This window comes from Synchiropus splendidus, chromosome 8 (assembly GCF_027744825.2).
Source record: "Synchiropus splendidus isolate RoL2022-P1 chromosome 8, RoL_Sspl_1.0, whole genome shotgun sequence".
Classification (NCBI taxonomy): domain Eukaryota; kingdom Metazoa; phylum Chordata; class Actinopteri; order Syngnathiformes; family Callionymidae; genus Synchiropus; species Synchiropus splendidus.
In genome coordinates, this window is record NC_071341.1 from 8,834,246 (window position 1) to 8,853,119 (window position 18,874).

General features: G+C 43.5%; 1 protein-coding gene across 1 annotated transcript; it reads right to left on the reverse strand.

The window, feature by feature from the left end:
- Positions 1-1,956: 1,956 nt before the first annotated feature.
- On the reverse strand, positions 1,957-14,235 carry chrd (chordin). The gene is made up of 21 exons (XM_053872958.1): positions 13,997-14,235; positions 12,334-12,437; positions 11,755-11,881; positions 10,528-10,677; positions 10,144-10,261; positions 9,981-10,068; positions 9,129-9,270; positions 8,770-8,907; positions 8,494-8,576; positions 6,854-7,001; positions 5,862-5,968; positions 5,061-5,340; positions 4,742-4,983; positions 4,550-4,663; positions 3,890-4,069; positions 3,724-3,817; positions 3,542-3,598; positions 3,291-3,394; positions 2,944-3,207; positions 2,768-2,861; positions 1,957-2,686 (listed from the first exon to the last, which is right to left on the reverse strand). The coding sequence occupies exons 1-21, from the start codon at positions 14,127-14,129 to the stop codon at positions 2,625-2,627; spliced, it is 2,829 nt and encodes a 942-aa protein (XP_053728933.1). The 5' UTR covers positions 14,130-14,235; the 3' UTR covers positions 1,957-2,624.
- Positions 14,236-18,874: the final 4,639 nt, after the last annotated feature.

The window sequence follows — 18,874 nt, forward strand, 5'->3', positions numbered from 1 at the left end:
TTCATAGCAACAGGACTCAGCAGCCTCCTCCAAAACTGCTCACTTTTGTCGTTGCCTGTCATAATACATATGTGTCAAGAAGAGAACATTTAAAAGTCTTCTGTTGTTATAAAAGATTACTTTTGTTTTCAAACTGAAAACATAAGGAACACTGTACTTGTGTAGACAGTCTCATTTTAATGTGTATTTGTTAAATGTTGCAGATGTTAACTTGACCTTGTTTTAAATTCTAAAATGTGCTTTTTAAAAAAAAAAAAAATGTTTACCTTTCACTTTATGATATGGTTTTTCTCTTTATTTGAATGTTTAAATTACATTTGTTTTGTTGCTAGCAGTGGCCAAAAAAGTCTTTATTTGATCACAAACTGTGAATGACGGCGACGTATTTCTGGAACTGTTTATAGATATCAGTGTCTGTGAGGCATCACCCAAACTGCTTATAGATATCTGTATCTGTGAGGCATCAGATGAAATGAACCATGCCCAGTTTGCAGACACAGTGGAATGGTGAAAGGAAATTGAGAAAATGATGAATCGAACGAAATGTGGGACAAATCTGTGAATGTTGGGGGGAAAAAAGTGGAAGTATTAGGTGAAGGGGGTGACATCAGTAAAAACACAACAGAGAAAAAGCATTATATCACGTAACCGAACTGCTGTTGAGGAAAAGGTCAATAGAAATTCAGCCGTACAAATTGATGTGATTGACTTTAAATCACATACAGTTCAGTTTTAACTAGATGTGGACTTAGTTAAAACATGTATAAACATATGTGAAAATAAATGTGTATTCATACACACATACACTTTTAAGCTGCTGTGTTTGAGTAACCCAAGTGAATGCAATTTCTGTTACTATTTAGGTTACAATTTAACAGTTTATTAATACAAAAAATATATACCAATACATAACCAATACACCAACAAATACAGACAGAAAGAACTAAGTGTCAGTGTCACTGAACTGAAGAGAGAGACAAATGTGGTCCAACTCACACATAGCTGAGCTTATGACATGCAGCTAGTGAGACTGTGTTGGAGCAGAGGTAACAAGAGAGGAAACAGAAAGTGTCTGACTGTCGAACTTGCTCACAACAAAAAGCTTGAGTATAGAGCTTGAAGAGGAGATGAAGAAGAGGCTCAGTTACCAGCATGGGAGCAAAGACAGGCTTTTCAGCAGCAGGTGTGAGCAGGTAGGAAGCTGCGGGTGTGTGCCATTACCCCATTAAGCTCAGGGAGAAACAGAGGGGAGAAGACAGGGAGAGTTGCAGCAAAATAAAACCACAATAAAAGCGGACCATAACATAATGAACAGTATTATGTAAGAACAGACCAAATTACAGAGGACAGACTCTTTTACTGCGAACACAAAATTTAAATAATGTACTTCTAAATGTCAGTTAGGAACACATATATCTTTTTAAATATAAGACATATCTTAACCATGTAAATGAAAATATTTCAAAATCTTTGCATTATTTGTGCTTATCAAGTCTGCACCCTTATCAGGATACATTTTACACCCATTCTCACATTTGTGCAGGTGCAGACTTCGGGCTCTTGGCAACTGCTGCCTTAACCTGCAGCCCTGAATACTTAACCTTTGACCCCCAACCATCTGAGCTTGAGCGCACCCTCATTAACCTCTGTGCCGCCCTGATGACATTTCAGGATGACATCATCCACACACTCGCACAAACAGACACAGGGCATGATTTACGAGGTCTAATAAATCAACAGGTGGCATCTCGGGGCTTTTAAAGTAGGCGTTGTCAGAAGGCAAAACATGAATGATAATTTAGTCATTTGATTTTTAAGCTATTTTTAGTCAGGTTATATGAAGTTACATTATATTTACCGTGCTGTCACAGCAGGCGTCTTTGAAAAAGTCAATAAAAAAGGCAAACAAACACATCTGTTACTGAAAAACGTCTTGTTTATTATCTACACACCATTCAATAAATACAAAAACCAGCTTCATATTCATAGAAAACCATAAAACAATGATCCATAAAATGATACAAACAGATGGAAAGTCGGTCCAGGCAAATTTGGGAGATTGATGACATCAGAACACAGAGTGCCACCAAGTGATGCAGTACATTTCTTTTTAAATTGGCCAGTATATTAAACCAGCAGAAACGCTGTCAAACCTGCCTTCAATACAATTTATTAATTTGATTTATTGTTCTTCCGTTGAAAACTCACACACACTCGCAGAGCGACACAGTCACACAGATCCGAGCGACAGTAGCTACGGCTGGACTTCAGCAGGAGGCCTGTCGCTTTGAACCAACTAGTTTGACGTCTGGAATTGAAAACATTAACATCTTTCAAAGCTGTTTTTTACATTTACATCTGCGACCAGTTTGAGCTGCTCTTTGGAGAACTGAAGATTCCAGGGAGAATGGAAGCAGAATGTGGTCGATTTACAGTCTCTGATTCCTTTCTTTCTTTTTTTTATTTTTTTATTTTTTAGATTCTTCGTCCACTTCTGCTCTTCTTTCTTCATTACAATCCTGAAGCTGGTGACAGGGTGGGTGAGGTGAGTCAGGGGGGCGAGTGGGCCCAGTGTGCAGCTCCGGGTCCATCGAGTCGGAGGTCAGAGGGTTCCATCAGTAAAGTCAGTGTCTCCAGTTTCTTGTTTTGTCAGGGACTTTCATGGTCAGATCATCGTCGTAATCGTCTAAAGAAGAGGAAAGTCGAGTGTGAATCAGAGATCCATCCAGTTTGTAGCATGCTTTAATAAGGCTTCATCTGTATTTACCAAGGCACTCGGGACAGCACGAGTCCTCACGGCGGGTGATGTTGGTGCAGGTCAGTATGGGACATTGCTTCCTTTGACACTTGGTGACTCCGTGCTGTGAAGAAGAAAAAAAAACATCCATAAGACACATGTTCTTTACATGAAATCATTGTTGTAAGTGGAGTGAATAGACTTACATCACACCAGCAGTTGATGCACTTCATCTCTCCCACCAGAGGGACCCAGGGGTGCCAGTTGTCGCTGTTCTGGTAATAGTTTTTCCCAAATTTGCAGTGTCTGGGTCCGTCGGCCTGCATCATGTCACTGTGCTCTAGACCAGCTGGAGTCTTCTCCTCCTCAGGACACTCCTTACAGCAGTCCGAGGGGTTGCGTCTGACGGGATGGTTGCAGGTCAACACCGGACACGTCACTTTCTCGCAGTGGACCTCGCCTGTCGATCCCTGAGGGTAAAAAGGAACCTATTATTTTAAAGAACTAAAACAAAAACATTGAGTCAAGGTGTAGTTGTGTTGCGTGTATTTACCTTACAGGTGCAGACCGCACATTTAATGTAACCAAAAGGAGGAACGAACGGATGCCATGTTGTTCCTGGAGCGTGCATCTTCTGGTCTCCTTCAAAGTAGCAACCTGACAAAGGAAAGAAGCTGTTAGTCTCTGTTTTTGAAAGTCAATATAGAATAAACATCAAAATGACTAAATAATAAATAAACTGTTGCAATATATTGCAAAAAGATATGAACAAAAACACAAATAATTGAAAATAAAAAAAGATACCTTCAGGATGCTCTTCCACTTTCTCTGGTGTTTTCACATCTTCCATCTCTATTTTGTCTGTAAAACACAAATAACAAAACGTAAAAATTAGCTGGGCTATAGTAAGTCGGACTTAAACTTAATAGAATAGAAAAATGAGTGAATATTTTTTATATTTTTTAAGAAGAGAGAATGAATCTCACCGTCACATATGGGGCAGCATTTGTCGTCTGGCTGGATGGTCTTGGAACAGGTCAGAACCGGGCAGATAACTGGGTCACAGATCACAGTTCGCTTCTACAACAGAGAACATATTTAATACTTGGTCTCAGAGTCATTTGGGGGATTTCAGGAAGTTGTGGTTGCTACCTGGCAGCTGCAGGAGAAGCACTTGTCGTAGTTGGGGGTCCAGCGGGAGCCATGAGCGTGGTGCTGGTTCTCAAAGAAGCAAGTGTGAGGGTCTTTCTTCAGCATCTCTTTTGTGTTGTCAACCTCGGACTGCTCTGCTGAACTTCTGGCTCCGAGCTCACAGTTGTTTGGCACATGGACCTGCAGAATTCAGGGAGGGAAGAGGGGGAAAAAAAACTTCATTAGATGGCAACACCTGACAGGAGGCTGGAAATTGTTCCTGAGCTGAGGATTTATGCTTCTCCAGAGCAGATGGTTGTTTATGTGTCAGACCTGTTTGCTATTAAAACACCTGGCCCCCACTGTTTCACAGACTAACAAGAGAATTCATCAAGCGCTCCACCTGCCAAACTGCTCCGTGGTCGAATGAGTGCATGTGTGTGAGACAGAACCCCAATAAAACTGCTCAAGTGCATTGAACGCCGCAGCACCTGTGGAGTGTGTGGGCCTGCAGCGCTAAGTGGACAATCACACAGACACATAAACACTTTACAGCAGGAGGCCGACGACTTGTGCATCTACAACTACCGTTTTAAGTCCCTTTCCAATCCATACGAAGGAAGTTTTTTCTGTTTGTTTTTTGCTGGTGAAGTACTGAATATGAAAGGAAACACAGCTTACCCGTCCACGGATTTCTCCTCTGGGGTTCATCTTGGTGCTGACCTGGATGAAGGCGGTGCCCATGTGCAAATGCTGCAGCAGCTCAGCGCTGATGTCCTTCAGCACCCCTTGAGCCTGGAAGAGGCAGTTTCAGTACATTAGTCTTGTGATTTCCGGGTCCTGTGTTTGCTCACGTGATCGCACCAACAGTACCTGAGAGCCGTAGAAGCCGGTCAACAGCCTCTTGTGGGTGGTGCTGCTGTCATCCAGCTCTCCGATCTCTGCCAGCCCGTGCAGTTGGGCGTTCACAGTGAGGTCATCTGCTTTGCTGAGGCCCGCCACAACAATCTCATAATGGAGGTGACACTGTTTGTCCACTGACACCCATGCATGACCAGAAGCACCTGTTCTCACAGGCGGGGACACAAAGTATCCAGCCAGAGGAGTGGGCAGCTCTAAAGAAGGAAAAGCAAGGTCAGCACTGCAGTCACAGGCCTGAGCGTTTCAAATAATCAAATATTTCAGTCAGTACCGTGTCTGGGAGCCTCCAGTCCGCTGTACAGCAGCGCCTTGATTTGCCCGCGCAGCTCTCCCTCCTGGCTGTGAGCAGTGGCTACATTGATGAAGAGCTCATTCTGCAGCAGCATGTGGATGGTTCGAGCCTCCAGACGATTCCAGCTGCCCACTGCTCGGCCCGTGACCTTGCTGTACTCAGGCGTGAGGTCGTACAGCACCGAGCGCTTGTTGCGTCGGCGTGGTTTCACCTCGATGGTGAGGCCGACCACCTCGCTCGTGAGCCCGGCAACTTGGACCTGAACAGGACAGAAGATGATTATCACACTGAAGTTTTTTTTGGGGATTAAATAGCATGAATTTGTGGATGAACTGGGATAATTCTCAATTTCAATGTTTAAAGATGAACAAGAGACAAACAAAATGAAGACAGATGACCACTTTCCAAAAGTCAGTATTGGCAAAAATCACCAAACATTCAGCCTTCTTCAGAGAAAAAAAATGATTTTCAAAACATTGATGTTCCATTTTTTCGACTGTCCAAGGGCAAACAATAAGGCCAGTGCTGAAAAGCTGTTTTGCATTATTTGTATTTTTTCAGTTCACTCTTTCTTGGAAAATGCTGAAACATTCCGGATCATGTAAACACCACCTAGTTCCAAGCAATAATTCCAAACAGCAGAGACTGTCGACGGAGACTTGTTTCGCCCCAAAAAAATTGACAACAAAATCCACTGATTTATGTTTTTAACTTGTAAACTCTAGACAAAAGCAAAGCAAACGTGTGATGAGTTGTGAGTGAAGAAATAAAGGTTTGTACCTGGTAATCCAGAGTGCCGTTGTCGTGGAGGTTGAAGATGGCTGACCCGGTTCCGCCAGTCTTTCCTGGAGTCAGAGCATCTCCGCTGGACATGACGCTCTGGATGGCTGTGACGGACAATTTTTAAAAAGTTTAATACGAGAAAAAAACACCTTCCTTCACATATCTATGGCTGGAATCAGAGCAGAGTGTCGTGGCAGGCATGATGAAGCAATGAGATCAAATGAGTTGACTTTGGAGAAAGAAAGACCAGGGCTATTAAGTTTCCTCCGGCTCCGCAAACACACACACGTCAAGAGTCATGAAGGGGACAGATTCAATTGAGGCACTAATCAGTCTGCTTGTGTAACTGTGTGTCAGAGCTTGAGCCAGTAACACGAATGCTATTGCACGAGACACACATGGACCCCACCCAAGACTCACAGTGAGGTAACCCCAGCTGAATGTGCACTCAGGCTGATAGAGTGAGAGGTGCTGTGGGTGGGAGGGGCCAAACTGCAGCGCAATCCCAAAATAGGAAGAGACACTAACAGGACGCAAATAACGCGTTTTGAATTCTTTACGGGTAAGTCGTGTCCGTCTTGGAAACGCCTTGATGAAAACTGTGTATGTGTGTGTTAGCTCCACTGCAAAACACTGACCCTTCCACCTTTAAATGTGTGTGTCCCATGAAGAGACCATGTGTGTATGTGCCTTGTTACAGACGCGGCATTCCTCCAACTTCTGTCTCACAAACACAGACGCACGTTGGCAGTCTTGGTGGGCCACGCCGTCAAACAGAAGGTCTATAAATGTGTTTTTCCCCCTCAGCGATAAGACTTGAAAGGCCGAGAATAAAAGGGGGAATGACAAAAACAGCCACAGACAGACGAGCAATAATGAGAGGCAAAACACGTTCTTTACGACCTCTGTGTTTGTTGCACGCCTTGGTGTAAATAGCATGAAGAGGAAATGATTTTTTTTTTTTTGGAAAAAAAGGACTCGTAACTTACTGTCACAGGATTTTCTGCCAGCAATAAATCCAGAGATCTGTTTGGGATTTTGCCCTTCTGTTGTCACGGCGATCTCCAGCTGACCACGTGATAACCAGAACAGCTCTCGACTGTTCAGGTCTGTCAGCACCTCTGCAAAGTCCGGATCCTGCAAAGGTATTTTTACCATATTAAAACCACAATGTAAAGTTTGATAATAGGTACATTTTAGCACTATATTCATCAAAGATGTGAACACAGTATGACTATTCAGGACGTAATGGTGCAAAGAAAAACACATGCTTTTAGAAAAAACCCCCAGGGAAAACAGGCCTCGGACTGCCACGCCACATTCGATCCAAGTTTCATTTCGAGCAGACAGAGTGGATTCGAGAGGGACGGAGTGAGAATGTAGGATTAATAGGACAGATGTATGAGTGTGTTGAAGAAAAGCTACTTTATGACCTCAGGGCCTTGGTTCAATATAAATATACAGTACACGAACTATAAATCCAGAGGCCAGAAGAGAGCTGGAGCGAAGACAAGGATGGATAGAGTGACTTGGGAAAATGAATGGGCTGAAAAAAGGGGGTGCCAAATTATATCGGGGCCCTGTGTAAATCATTAGCAGTATCACATAAAAATCATTTCATGGACTTTAAGCTCATAAAAAAGAAATATGGCGGTTTGTCAGAGAGTTTTTGAGGAGCGATAAACAAAGAAGATTGTCATTGTTAGAGAGAAGGATTTTAAGCTGGAGGAAAGTCCAGGAGATTTTTTTTTTCGATGGAGCTTCTCCCTTCCCGCCAGGCTCGACGAAGGGCACCGGTCCTTAATGCAGGATTAAAACCAGACCCTCCTTTCATCACTCCCCCTCCTTCCATGCATCCACCTCAGCCCACAGACCGCTAACCACTGACATGTGTGAAGAGTGTGTAAGTGGTCCATCCTCCATGCCATCCTCCCCCAGTTTTTCCTCTCATCCCTGCCTCACATCTGCCACTGCTTCTCACCCTCACACACTTTCGCCCTCACTCTGCTTCGCTGGCCATGTTACAGAGTGTGTTGCTCAACTGATCCACCCCACACATCAGGTAATGGATTCTTAACTATCATAATGCTGTTTCCATTAGGTCCATCTCAGGGTGACGTAGGGCAGGGGGTCAAACTTAATCGCTTAAGGGGCCAAAATATGATACACAGTCCAAGTCGAATGAAATGTAGATTTACTTCCACTCCTCAAACAGGAAATAAAAAGCGAAAAAGAATGTGATATCAGTCCCTAAGGGGATAACCTCAGAACAAAGTATCCATCTGTTCTGTGTCAAAATACATAAATTATTCTCCTTAACATACGTCTGCTTTCCTATCGATGCCATCTGCATCAACTCTCAACTTTTTGTAGCTCAATCGTAGCCTTTAAATTGTAAATGACAATTTGTAGCATTAAAAGTGAGCTAGTTTTTGATGTTTTGGATTGAATTCTTCTGTTTTTCAAGCTCTTGTGGGCCACATGAAGTAACTTAGCTGCCCGAATTTGGCCCCTGAGCCTTGAGTTTGGCACACATGGCTAAGACAAAGAATGTTAACTGAAGGTCCTGACACTTATTTCTGGAGTTGTTTCTGAAAACATTATCTCACAAATGCCACAGATGACTTACATGAGATGTGATGTTGGCACGGATCTCTCTCAGGACATGTTGTCGGTAGATGAGTTGAACCCGGATGGGCACCAGAAGGGGATCTGAGGAGAAGGGAGGGGAGTTTTTCCATTAGATTGTTTTACAGCAAAAGAGAGGCGACCAGCAAGAGTGCGCCGCAGTCCCGGTGGCTTTGTTTACACTTTTATTCCTCCAGATTGGATTAACTCTCCGCCGCAGACACCTTTATTGTTTTTTTCCAGCACTTGTTTTTCTCCTCCCCACACCCTCTCTCACCTTTGTCTTTGTGTTTCACCAGGCCTTGCAAGATGAGGATGAAGTGGAGGTTGTTCTCGGTGTCACTGAGCGTCAGCATGGCGAGGCCTCCCATGCCAGAGTTCTGCTCCTCTGAAGTCAGTGTGGAACTGAAGGTCTCTGCAACACACATGCGCTTGATCACACCGACTCTGTATTCTCTTACCGCTCTCAGTAAACATGCTGAGACATGCATTTTACTGCTTTGTAAATATTGAGAAAAACAGCAGGATGAGCAGCCATGTTTGGGTGAATGAGCTTCGCTAACAGCAAGTTCTTGTATGAATTAACAGGGCGAAATAAAGTTTCTGGACTGTATGTAGTGCATCGTGGTTGCATACCGGCAAACAGAGCTCTGTGCTTGATGATCTTCCCCTCCACTTCCTCTTGCCTGCTGGTGGACGCGGACATGCTGACGCGCATCTGCTCTGACTGCAGTTGTCGCAGCAGCAGCTTGGGCAGGTTCTTCCACACGCCACAGATCTGCCAACACATAGACACATCTAGGTAAGTCTGGGGCACAGATCTTCAACTCCGAGGGACGACTCCACTTGTATGGAGCAGTGAGGAAATGTGGCGTTGTGCCGGCACCTCGTAACTCAAGGGTTCAGCGGTAATCTCCGTTTTTAATTGCGATATGCTCCATCTCCTCGCAGAAGAGTGATGTCACATGTGAAAAATTCTCTCTTTTCCAAACTTTGCAACTCTGTCACCCCCGATCCTTTTATGTGGCTGGCTGTTTTCTCAAAGGTCCTCCAGTGCTTGACACTGACATTTGTCTAAAAATAATAATAGGCCAATTTCTAGGTTTCAGGGGCTCCTGCCTTGTTTGTCCTAAAAGGAATGTGTACTTTGGCAGAGGGATGGAGAGTCAAACACAAGGGAGGACATGGACATGCATACTACTGCTACACTGACTCATTCATCAGAGATCTGGTTTCCTTGTGGTGTCACCTTTTTGGGTGATTGATTGTTGATGTTTACAGTCAAGGGAGCAGGTAAAGTATTGGAGAGAGCGTCGGTGAATGTGAGTGCTATTGTTTATTATTTCAGCCTGAGTTATGGGAGGAGAAGTCAAAGTCTGAGAGCGGAGTCACAAAGTCACATTCATCACGGCGGAGAAATACTCTCACGTACGTGTAAGAGAAACAGAGCTAACAAAGGCTGTATGAGGAGTTTTTCTGATGCATTACCATGTCCGACTGTCCTTTGGGGACTCTGTACTCGTGAGCAACAGCGCCATCTTGATCGAGGAAGACGATCTTACCAGGACGACTCATTCTGGAAGCAGAGGAGGATCTGAATGTTGATGCTGCTTTGATATTGGTGTGTTTGGACACTGCGGTTCAAACATACCTTTGAAATGTGATGGAGAAAGCCAGGCTGGTTCTGGTGAGAGAGAAGCGAGCTCTGGCGACACCGCTTGAGCTGGGCAGCCATGAGTGTGTCACTCCAGTCAAAACAGCCACAAAATCTGCAACATTTAACCAATAATTTAATGATATAAAAACTCACGGTACATATAAATGTAAACTACCCTCTGGTAAACTACCATACAGACAAGGCAATAAAGCACTTTAAACCACTTTAAATTTGGTTTAATGAAATGAATTATTTTACATAAATAATAATTCCAAATTTGCTCTTGATAATAATGAAATAACACTGTGTAATGCCATATACTTCCTGAACAAGTTATGGGCAATTTTGACATGCTCTTTGTTGTGTGTTGGTTCTCACCAGTGCGACTCTCTCCAGGACCCATGTCCTCTGAGCTCAGGTAGGATCTGTCATTGTAGGATTTATGCAGGTCATCCAGCTTCCCTTTGCCCTTTTCATGGAAATATTCGAAGCTGTCCAGCAGGTCGGTCTGCTTCTTGTCATCTCCACCTGTAGAAGGAGAGAGGGGTTGAAGAATACTGGCTGGGTGAAGGATGAGCAGGCATGAAACTAGCAGAGAGGGAGCGATCGTCCGTGACTGTTCAGATGAGACAAAGCCATAACAAGAGAGACAGTATCTCACGACACAGTGTCTTGTTGCTGTCTAATATCTGGTCCACAGATGAGACCTTCAGTCATCTGTCTTTCTCTTCCTCTTGTTTAGATGGTGGAGATCAATACGGAGAGGAAATGCAAGAATGCTCAAACAGGAAGTGTGACAAACAACTAGAGGTATGCTCACGGCAGGAGGCGTGCAACTCAAAGAGACACGTTTGCTCCCACTACAGTTCTGCAGGTGACAAATTTAAGTGAATTGAAAGTGACGGCTCAGTGTGGCCTGGATAACGTCTCACTGCTTCACACAAAAAAATGCCAGTTCTGCAGTCATGAGCAGACTTCAGAGTACATTTACATGTCGACAGGCGTAATATAACAAAACAATAGGGGACCATGGAGCAAGTGTGTGTGTAATCCATCGACTTACACACTCACACATGCCACCCAAAACTCTCAGGTCGCATCATTCCTTTCTCATTTCCTCACCGCTGCTGTCTCCTAGGCGTCTGCCTAGTGTCAACCTCACTTCTCTGCATTTAGCAATACTATATCTTCAGGTGCACCCAGCACACACGCGGGTTTCCATCACTTGCACTCACATCCATCTGCTTGTGTGCCAAAGCACACGGCCGACACACACAGAGCAGTGTTGTGGCAGTGATGGAGGTCGCCACAGTGCTTTAGCTTCACTTTCCATTCCATCACACGGGCGCACACTCTGCCCGCCGCTGGCCCACCCAGCCTGTGGAGTCATGTGTGTGTGTGTTGGCCTAATTCTCCAATAAGGTGCAAGTGTGTGTGTCGACGTGATAAGTGGCAGGTGTGGACGAGACTAAATAGATAGTTGCTACTTTGAGTCTTTTGATCTGAGTGAGGGGAGAATCAATTGGCATGTTCAAGAGATTATCTTGAAAAATGAGCAACAAAGCATGATGTGTTCCTTTGATCATGTCCTTATTGTGTTATTACCTTTGGGGCAGGTCTTGCAGCAGTGTCCTGGCAGCAGGATAGGGTCGTCACAGTCCAGGTCCGGACAGTCTTGCTTAATGTTCTTGCAGTTTACTTTCCCAAACACCTTGCCACGGCGACTCTTTTGCTGAGAACATTTGGAGAGATTGGGAATTCAGTTACAATCTTGAGTGAGCACTATGTGACAAGAATCAAGATGATTTGCCAGTGAGATTAAAAGCGTCATGTACAAACACACGTGAATAATGTATGAGGTTAGAAACAAACTGACACATTCACTCAAAGCCACGTTTGTTGGGTGGAAGTAAGGATAAATATTAAAGGCTGTGATGGAACAAACGGGAAAGCAGCATTAACCTCATGGTCTGGACCTGAGCCGGATGGCAAGTCTGCCCAAACACGGGCCACAGACTCCATCCAGCGCTTTTTTTTCTTGTGCCAAATCACATTCATCTCAGTGAATTTGTCAAACTACAAAATACAACAATAAACCTTCAAACATAATCACTATGAAAACTCCAATTTGAGCGGAACAATTCTGATGCATGCTGTGCTAATAATTTCAGTACTTCAACTTACAGGGTCACAGTGGCACTGGACACAGTGCATGACACCGAAGGGCTCCCCGAGGTCTGGATGCCACGAGTCCTCCAGGGAATAGAATCGACCTCCGAACGAACATCCTAGAAAGAAAGCAGATCAAAGCAGATTAAATGACTGGACAGTTTTACACTCAACACTGAGCCATCGGTGGAGTTGAAGAGGAATTATTTGAAGTGCAAAGAGGTGGAGAGCAAGCAATTGAGTGTTGGATTTTAACTCAAGAGAAGGGTCCAACGCCAAATAAACGCAGCAGAGCGTACTGCCCAGGCATGTTGGAGCACACCAAAACTCATAAATTTGGGTGATGGAACATCATGCTTCATCCCAATGATCCAAATGTCGTTTTCAAAATCCTTTTTTCCACTGAAACATGATCAAAGGCTCCCTGAAGAATCAGAACCGTGGCAACATCGATTTAAAACGTTAGCTTCCTCATTAACAAAGGCATCATTCTTAAACAGTTTGAAACTTAATAATGTGACTTGTTTCACATAAATTCAGTTGAACATTAAAATTATTATCATGCTGTTGATACAAATTCTTGGCTGAGAAACAAATTCTTCACTTTTCCTTTGTACCAGTCAGTTTCAGCGTGACTATAAATGTTCCTACAACACGATGTTCACCATCACTTAGATGAACTTAGACATCACAAGGTTCAGACAACTCCTATCTCAGAAAGTCACTTCTGGTTCACATTATCCTTTTCAGAGTTCAGTCTGGTCAAAATCAGCCAGACTGGGATCCGCTGGCTTTGCTTGTCACCTCGCCTCTGTCGGAATAAATCATCTCTGAGCGGAGCCAATGCTTGTAACGGAAAGTCAATTGATTACAGTTTCCACCATCCAATTACATGTTTCGGCGCCGTGGAGTTCCCACAGTTTTGAACTCCAGACGGCTTACCTTATAAAACCAGCAATAAGCTCAGCGAAGGGGCTTTCACACATGAATCAAATGGCATTCGGTGTGGTTATGACTCAGACGCGTTTGCCTGTAGTTTACACCAGAGGAGCATTCGCAATAAGGAAACTTGGAAGTTGACAGAAACTTTGGTTTGGGAGCCAGTAAACAGGGACATTTGGGGAAATATCAGCTGCAAGAGGGACACACTCTGCTCTTCTACACAACTGGTCTGAGAGGAGCTGCAAAAACATCACCTCCGCTCAGCATATAACTGAAAATAGATTCTTATTCTGCTTGAATTAAAAATAATGTAATTGTGCGTCACTGCCATATTAGATAGTTAATGCTAAGTAATATTTTGTAAGTGTCTAAATCACCTTAAACTCAAGGTCATCATGGCATTTTTCCAAATCATAAACTCGGTGTCAAAAGAAATTCTGAAATAACTGCATCCTGAGTAGGTGACTTCAGGCTCTTTTAAATCTGGATCAAGTCAAACACCTGTATCTTTGAAGCATGAAATATCAAATCTAACAGTTCTGCTTATATTTTGAAGATGCTATAAAGCAAGTTTTCCTCCATTTCCTCCATTAATGTTCAGTTTATGATGTTTCTGTATTTTCCCCTCAATTTCTCCGCTTCACAAGCGCTGCAGCTTCTGAATACGAGTCGCCTCCTGCATCATACACCAGCACTAACATCGTGGCAAGCTCGGGAAAGTTTCGCGGCGCCTTACCTGAGAGCCCTTTGGACGGCAGCGGGTCTCTCTCGGACTGGATGGGCAGCGCGGGAGACTTGAGCCGCGAGGCCGCCGCGGTCTGCAGCAGCCAGGCGCAGCTCAGTATCCACAGGATCGGAGGAACCAGCATCCCAAAGCACTTGAACGTTCCCCGAGAGACAGAAAAAAAATATCCTCCAAACTTCCACAGGGACGCCTGAAGAAACCTCGGCTGACTTCCTCTCGACAAATGTCCACACAGGTCCGGACTATAGTTCCAAGCGCGAGCTCCAGCCAAGTGTGCGTTACTGAACCGAGAGTCTCCTCTGAGTACCTGCAGCCTCCACAGGCTTCAGTTTTATACTCTGGTGCCCTGACAGCTCCAAGCAGCCACCAGTTAGGAGGAGGAGGAGGGGGGAGATGAAGACGGTGGGGGTGGGTCAAGGCTGGATCTGAACTGTCCACAGTCCCCAATAAGCACCTGAGCCTTTAACGCAAAGCGCAAACGATTAGTACCGCGGATATGCGTCATTTATGAATTGTTTCCTCTGATCTCTGTCCTGAGCAAGAATTTCGCCCCTGACTCTGGCGTTACTGACTGGTATTCCAAACACCACATGGCATGGCATATTTTGATTCACTTACCAGAAATAAAATGGCAAACGTTTGTGAAATTATACTAAAATAAATGAATACATACATATATATATATATTTTAATCAAGCTTCAAGTATATGGTTTATCGTTATTTTTTAAATATAATGCATTTAAATGAAATACTGTCTCTTTTACAATAATAAATAATAATCTAAATATTATATTTGAAAATGTTATAATTATGTATCTCAACACCTGTCAATAATTTAAAAAACATATATTTTTTTATTTTATTTTTTATTTGCCCTTGTTATCGAAGAATGTCTTTTTAAGTTACAGTGTATACTTTAGCCCTTTAGGAACCACTGAGTTCCAAAAAAAGTGAGATACAGACAGATATTTAAACTATTTTTATATAGGAATGATGTAGCATTCATCCCATCAAGGGACAAATGATATCATCAACAAGGATTTGCTGAAGAATATGAAACTCAAAAACGAAGAAAACGTAATTTCTTACTTGGGTTCATCTCTCAGTGTTTAATGCGACTGATAGATACATTTTTAAAAGTCATTCTCTTATTAATTCTGACCGTATGGGATAGAGGTCAATATCCAGGCCGTGGTCAGAGAGAGTGAAATAGAGACACACTGACAGAAGAGGGAGGAATGTGTGTGTTGGTTGGCTGAAACGTCTATTTTTTCAAGTGTGTTTGGAGCTGAGACATAAGTGCCTCAACAGAAACAAATGAAAATACTTGGAATACCTTGGGACAATCTTTCAAAAAAGAGGCGGAAAAGAAAGAAAGAAATCCGGTTTATGTATTTAACAGGACCGAGCATTAAAGAAGTCTTTCATGTGAACGAGTACCAGCTCTGTTTGATATCAACAATGAAAGCCAGAGAGATCTGCACATCCAGGACAGTTCCTTGATGTGCAGAACACGGTTTCCATACAATGTTTTGGTTGAAATTGAAGTTTCAACTTTTGCGAGGAAACGCCCCCGTTCCTTTCGCCTGAATGTACCATGATGCTTTCAATGACCGAATCATATCACCCAAGACCCCCATGCAATGTTTTTGTGTCTTCACAGTATAAATCTAAGTTTAAAAAACAAGTGACGATTCGCCTCACTTTTGTGCCAAAAGTGCAGGCCAAGGTGCGAGCGCAAGGTGTTATTTTTACGCATGTGGCACATTATGTGGCCTGTGGGAGCCACTTCCATCCGGGTGTGGGGATTCACGCAGCTCCCGGCCCCCGCCCCCTCGGCAATGAGCGTCCATCATGGGCTGTTTGCACTTCATCATCGAGTGATAAGTGACGCTTTTCTTCAGCGCAAGAGCGCGGCGATTCATTAGGCAGGCTGGATTGTAAATTGTCTATTGCAGCTAACAAAACCCCGAGTACACACTTGGGGGGTTCGCGGGGGTAAATGGCGGCGCTGCATTGTGTATTGGAGAGGTCTGGCTCTCTGATCATTGTCAACCACAGTAGACCGTCTATATCTTCCTACGTGTGTGATACAAGTTACGCACCAACTGTGGAATTGGCAACGATAAACCTTCAATTTAAACGCCGAATTTTACCCGTTTCCCCTAAAATATCCAAGACACAGTTTGTTATTGGAATGTAAAATCAAAAGCATGACGATTTGAATTAGGGAATATGTTGACTTAAATCGGTTCAGTTTCTGTTTCGGGTGTGTTTCATGATTTATTGAAGCCAAGTCTTTAAGATGCTCACTCAATACCCACAAGAGACGAAGAAAACTCGCTTCCAGACAGACACTTTACAGCTGCGGCTGTTTAATGTCAAGGTGGGGGCAGTCCATCAAAGGATGATGAGCGTTCAAATATGTCTATTAGGGCCGATAAACGACTGTGAACAAACTCTGGATATGGATCCCAACTTAATTGGAAGCAGCAACTGTTCCTCCCTTGGCACCGGTTGCGCAATGGCGCAGCGCTCTCCGTCACTGCACTGCGTGTCTGCTTGTGTTGGTCATAAATACGCGGTTGTTTAACTGTATCAGCCTGATATCTACTCCCCGCAAAAAAAGTCTGTCTCAGGACACCCGAGCACGGACCGCATCCTGTTTGCTGCTCGGAGTGGGAGGCGTGAACATCCAGCCTGAGACCGGCAGATGTGCTCCCAACACACACACATGCGCGCACCACCTGTTCCTCCTCGCATGGAAACTCGCGGCACTAACAATTGTGACATGTTTGCATCACCGAGGGAGACAAAAGATGTGATTATTCTCCATCGAATCGATAGTAAACCATTAGTGACCCAGTCTAAATAAACAAATTGAGGAACCTGTGCGCGCGTTTATGGGCTGGAAATGACCCAAGTTATCGCTGACTCATGTTAAATGACCGTGGCACAAACTGCTCGACGGTTTGCATTCCATTTCAGAGTAAGTCATCAGGAACTCGGTTCAAGATGTGAGAGATTTTCACGGGGAATATCAAGTGTTGCACAGAATTTAGCGACAGGATTCTGTTCCCGTGTTTTAATGTGTAGCCTCGTAAATATATAGAGGCGGAGCATTACCAACACATCAGGCCTGCAAGACATCAAATCATTGCAGATTCCAAACTGAACGTGGGAGTTTTATGTTCCTTATTTAGAGTTGTTTGATGAGAAAAAATAAAAATTGACAGTGATGAATAAACCAGACATGGACTTAGAAGGCAACCGGGATTTCTGACGCGACCTGAACGCAGCACATTGACTCGCATCATCCCAAGTTCAAAGTATGTCGGAAATTTGGCTTCCGTAAAGCTCAACTCGGTTTAAATTCCTTCATAAATAATGAAATTCGATTTCTCAAATGCCTATGTGACACCTTTGAATTGATATATACAAAAGAGTTTTGAGGTTTGTGAGTTTTTAGTTTGGTTTTAAGATGGGTGGTGAACGGGTTCGTTGGGGCTTCGAACGTATCACACTACATCGCGTTTACCATGTCACAGTCGGAGCGGCCGCAAATATACAGATTAAAATCGATACGTCATGTCTGATACACCAGGATGTGAATCTGCTCCCCGAACCGAGCAGCTAACTACAAACTTCTCCGGCAGCCAGTGTTATGCTGATGCCAATAATGATGGTAATAAGAGGCGAGCAGCTCACTTGTCAAGCTAATGTGCTGGTGGCGAACGGAAAAGGCTTCGAATGGCCCCTTCCTCACTTAATATGCAAATGGCCGGAGTCTTGCAGCGATGATGTTTATTCATATTTGCAGACACAGTCGAAACTTGAGGAAGAGACGTGGATCAGGATGCCATTCACGCTGCAGCCTCCTGTTCCGAACAGCGGCGCATGATGGGGCACTTAGCAAGCAGGAGTCACCTCTCAACTTAGTCTGTGGTTTTTGTGTGAAGTGGCTTTGGTTTGTCTTGCCGTGTGGATATTGCAGGAGAAATAGCGCCCTTTCACAAACACGCCTGTTTGACGCCACACCGTGTCTGGACCGTAAAAAAAAGTATCACTCTTTATCATTCTTTCTTGACGATAAAACATTGGACACGTGTATTAAAAATTCATATGGTAGATAATCAGTTCCTCATAACGAAAGGAAAAATATATATAGAATAATAAAGCTCACTTTATAAATAGATGTGTGGTAATAAAAATCACATTCAAGCAGTATGTGAGTGCAAATTTTTCTAGAATGATGTGGGAACTGTATTGTATAAATTATCAGAGTAATTGAAAGACATTCTTGAAAAATCAACTATTTATTTCTAATTGAGCAATAAAATAATGAGAAAACACATTTCTAACACTATAATAATGTGATAATATTGTCAGTGAAATGTGATGTAATTATACGCATGAATATATACTTCCAAATAAAATATAAAAATGCATTCTATGAGATGAATTTCACTCAGATCAGGTTGCTCGCAAATACACTACAAAACAGTGCAAAAGAGCAGAATATGAATTCATGTAATGGACATCACAATGTCTTGTAATGTTCAAAACTACTGCACAGTGAGTCAGGCAAGGGGTATAGACTAGTTGCCAAACAGCCCCTCATTCTTGTAAAGGACCCCCTCCTCTCCGACCAGACATCCAGCTTCTCACACTGTGAATCATGTCTTTGAACAACAGTGAAATGGCTCCAAAACACTTTCTTCTTGGTGGGTTTTAGGGAGAGCTTGCCAGCAGTGGTCACGTCACAGGCATTCTTCTGCTCAAGCGTTTAACACAACACACAGTCATGTTGATGAGTGTGTCTGAGAGGCGGCAGTCACTTTTGAGTCACAAGTTGTTGCAAAGTTCAG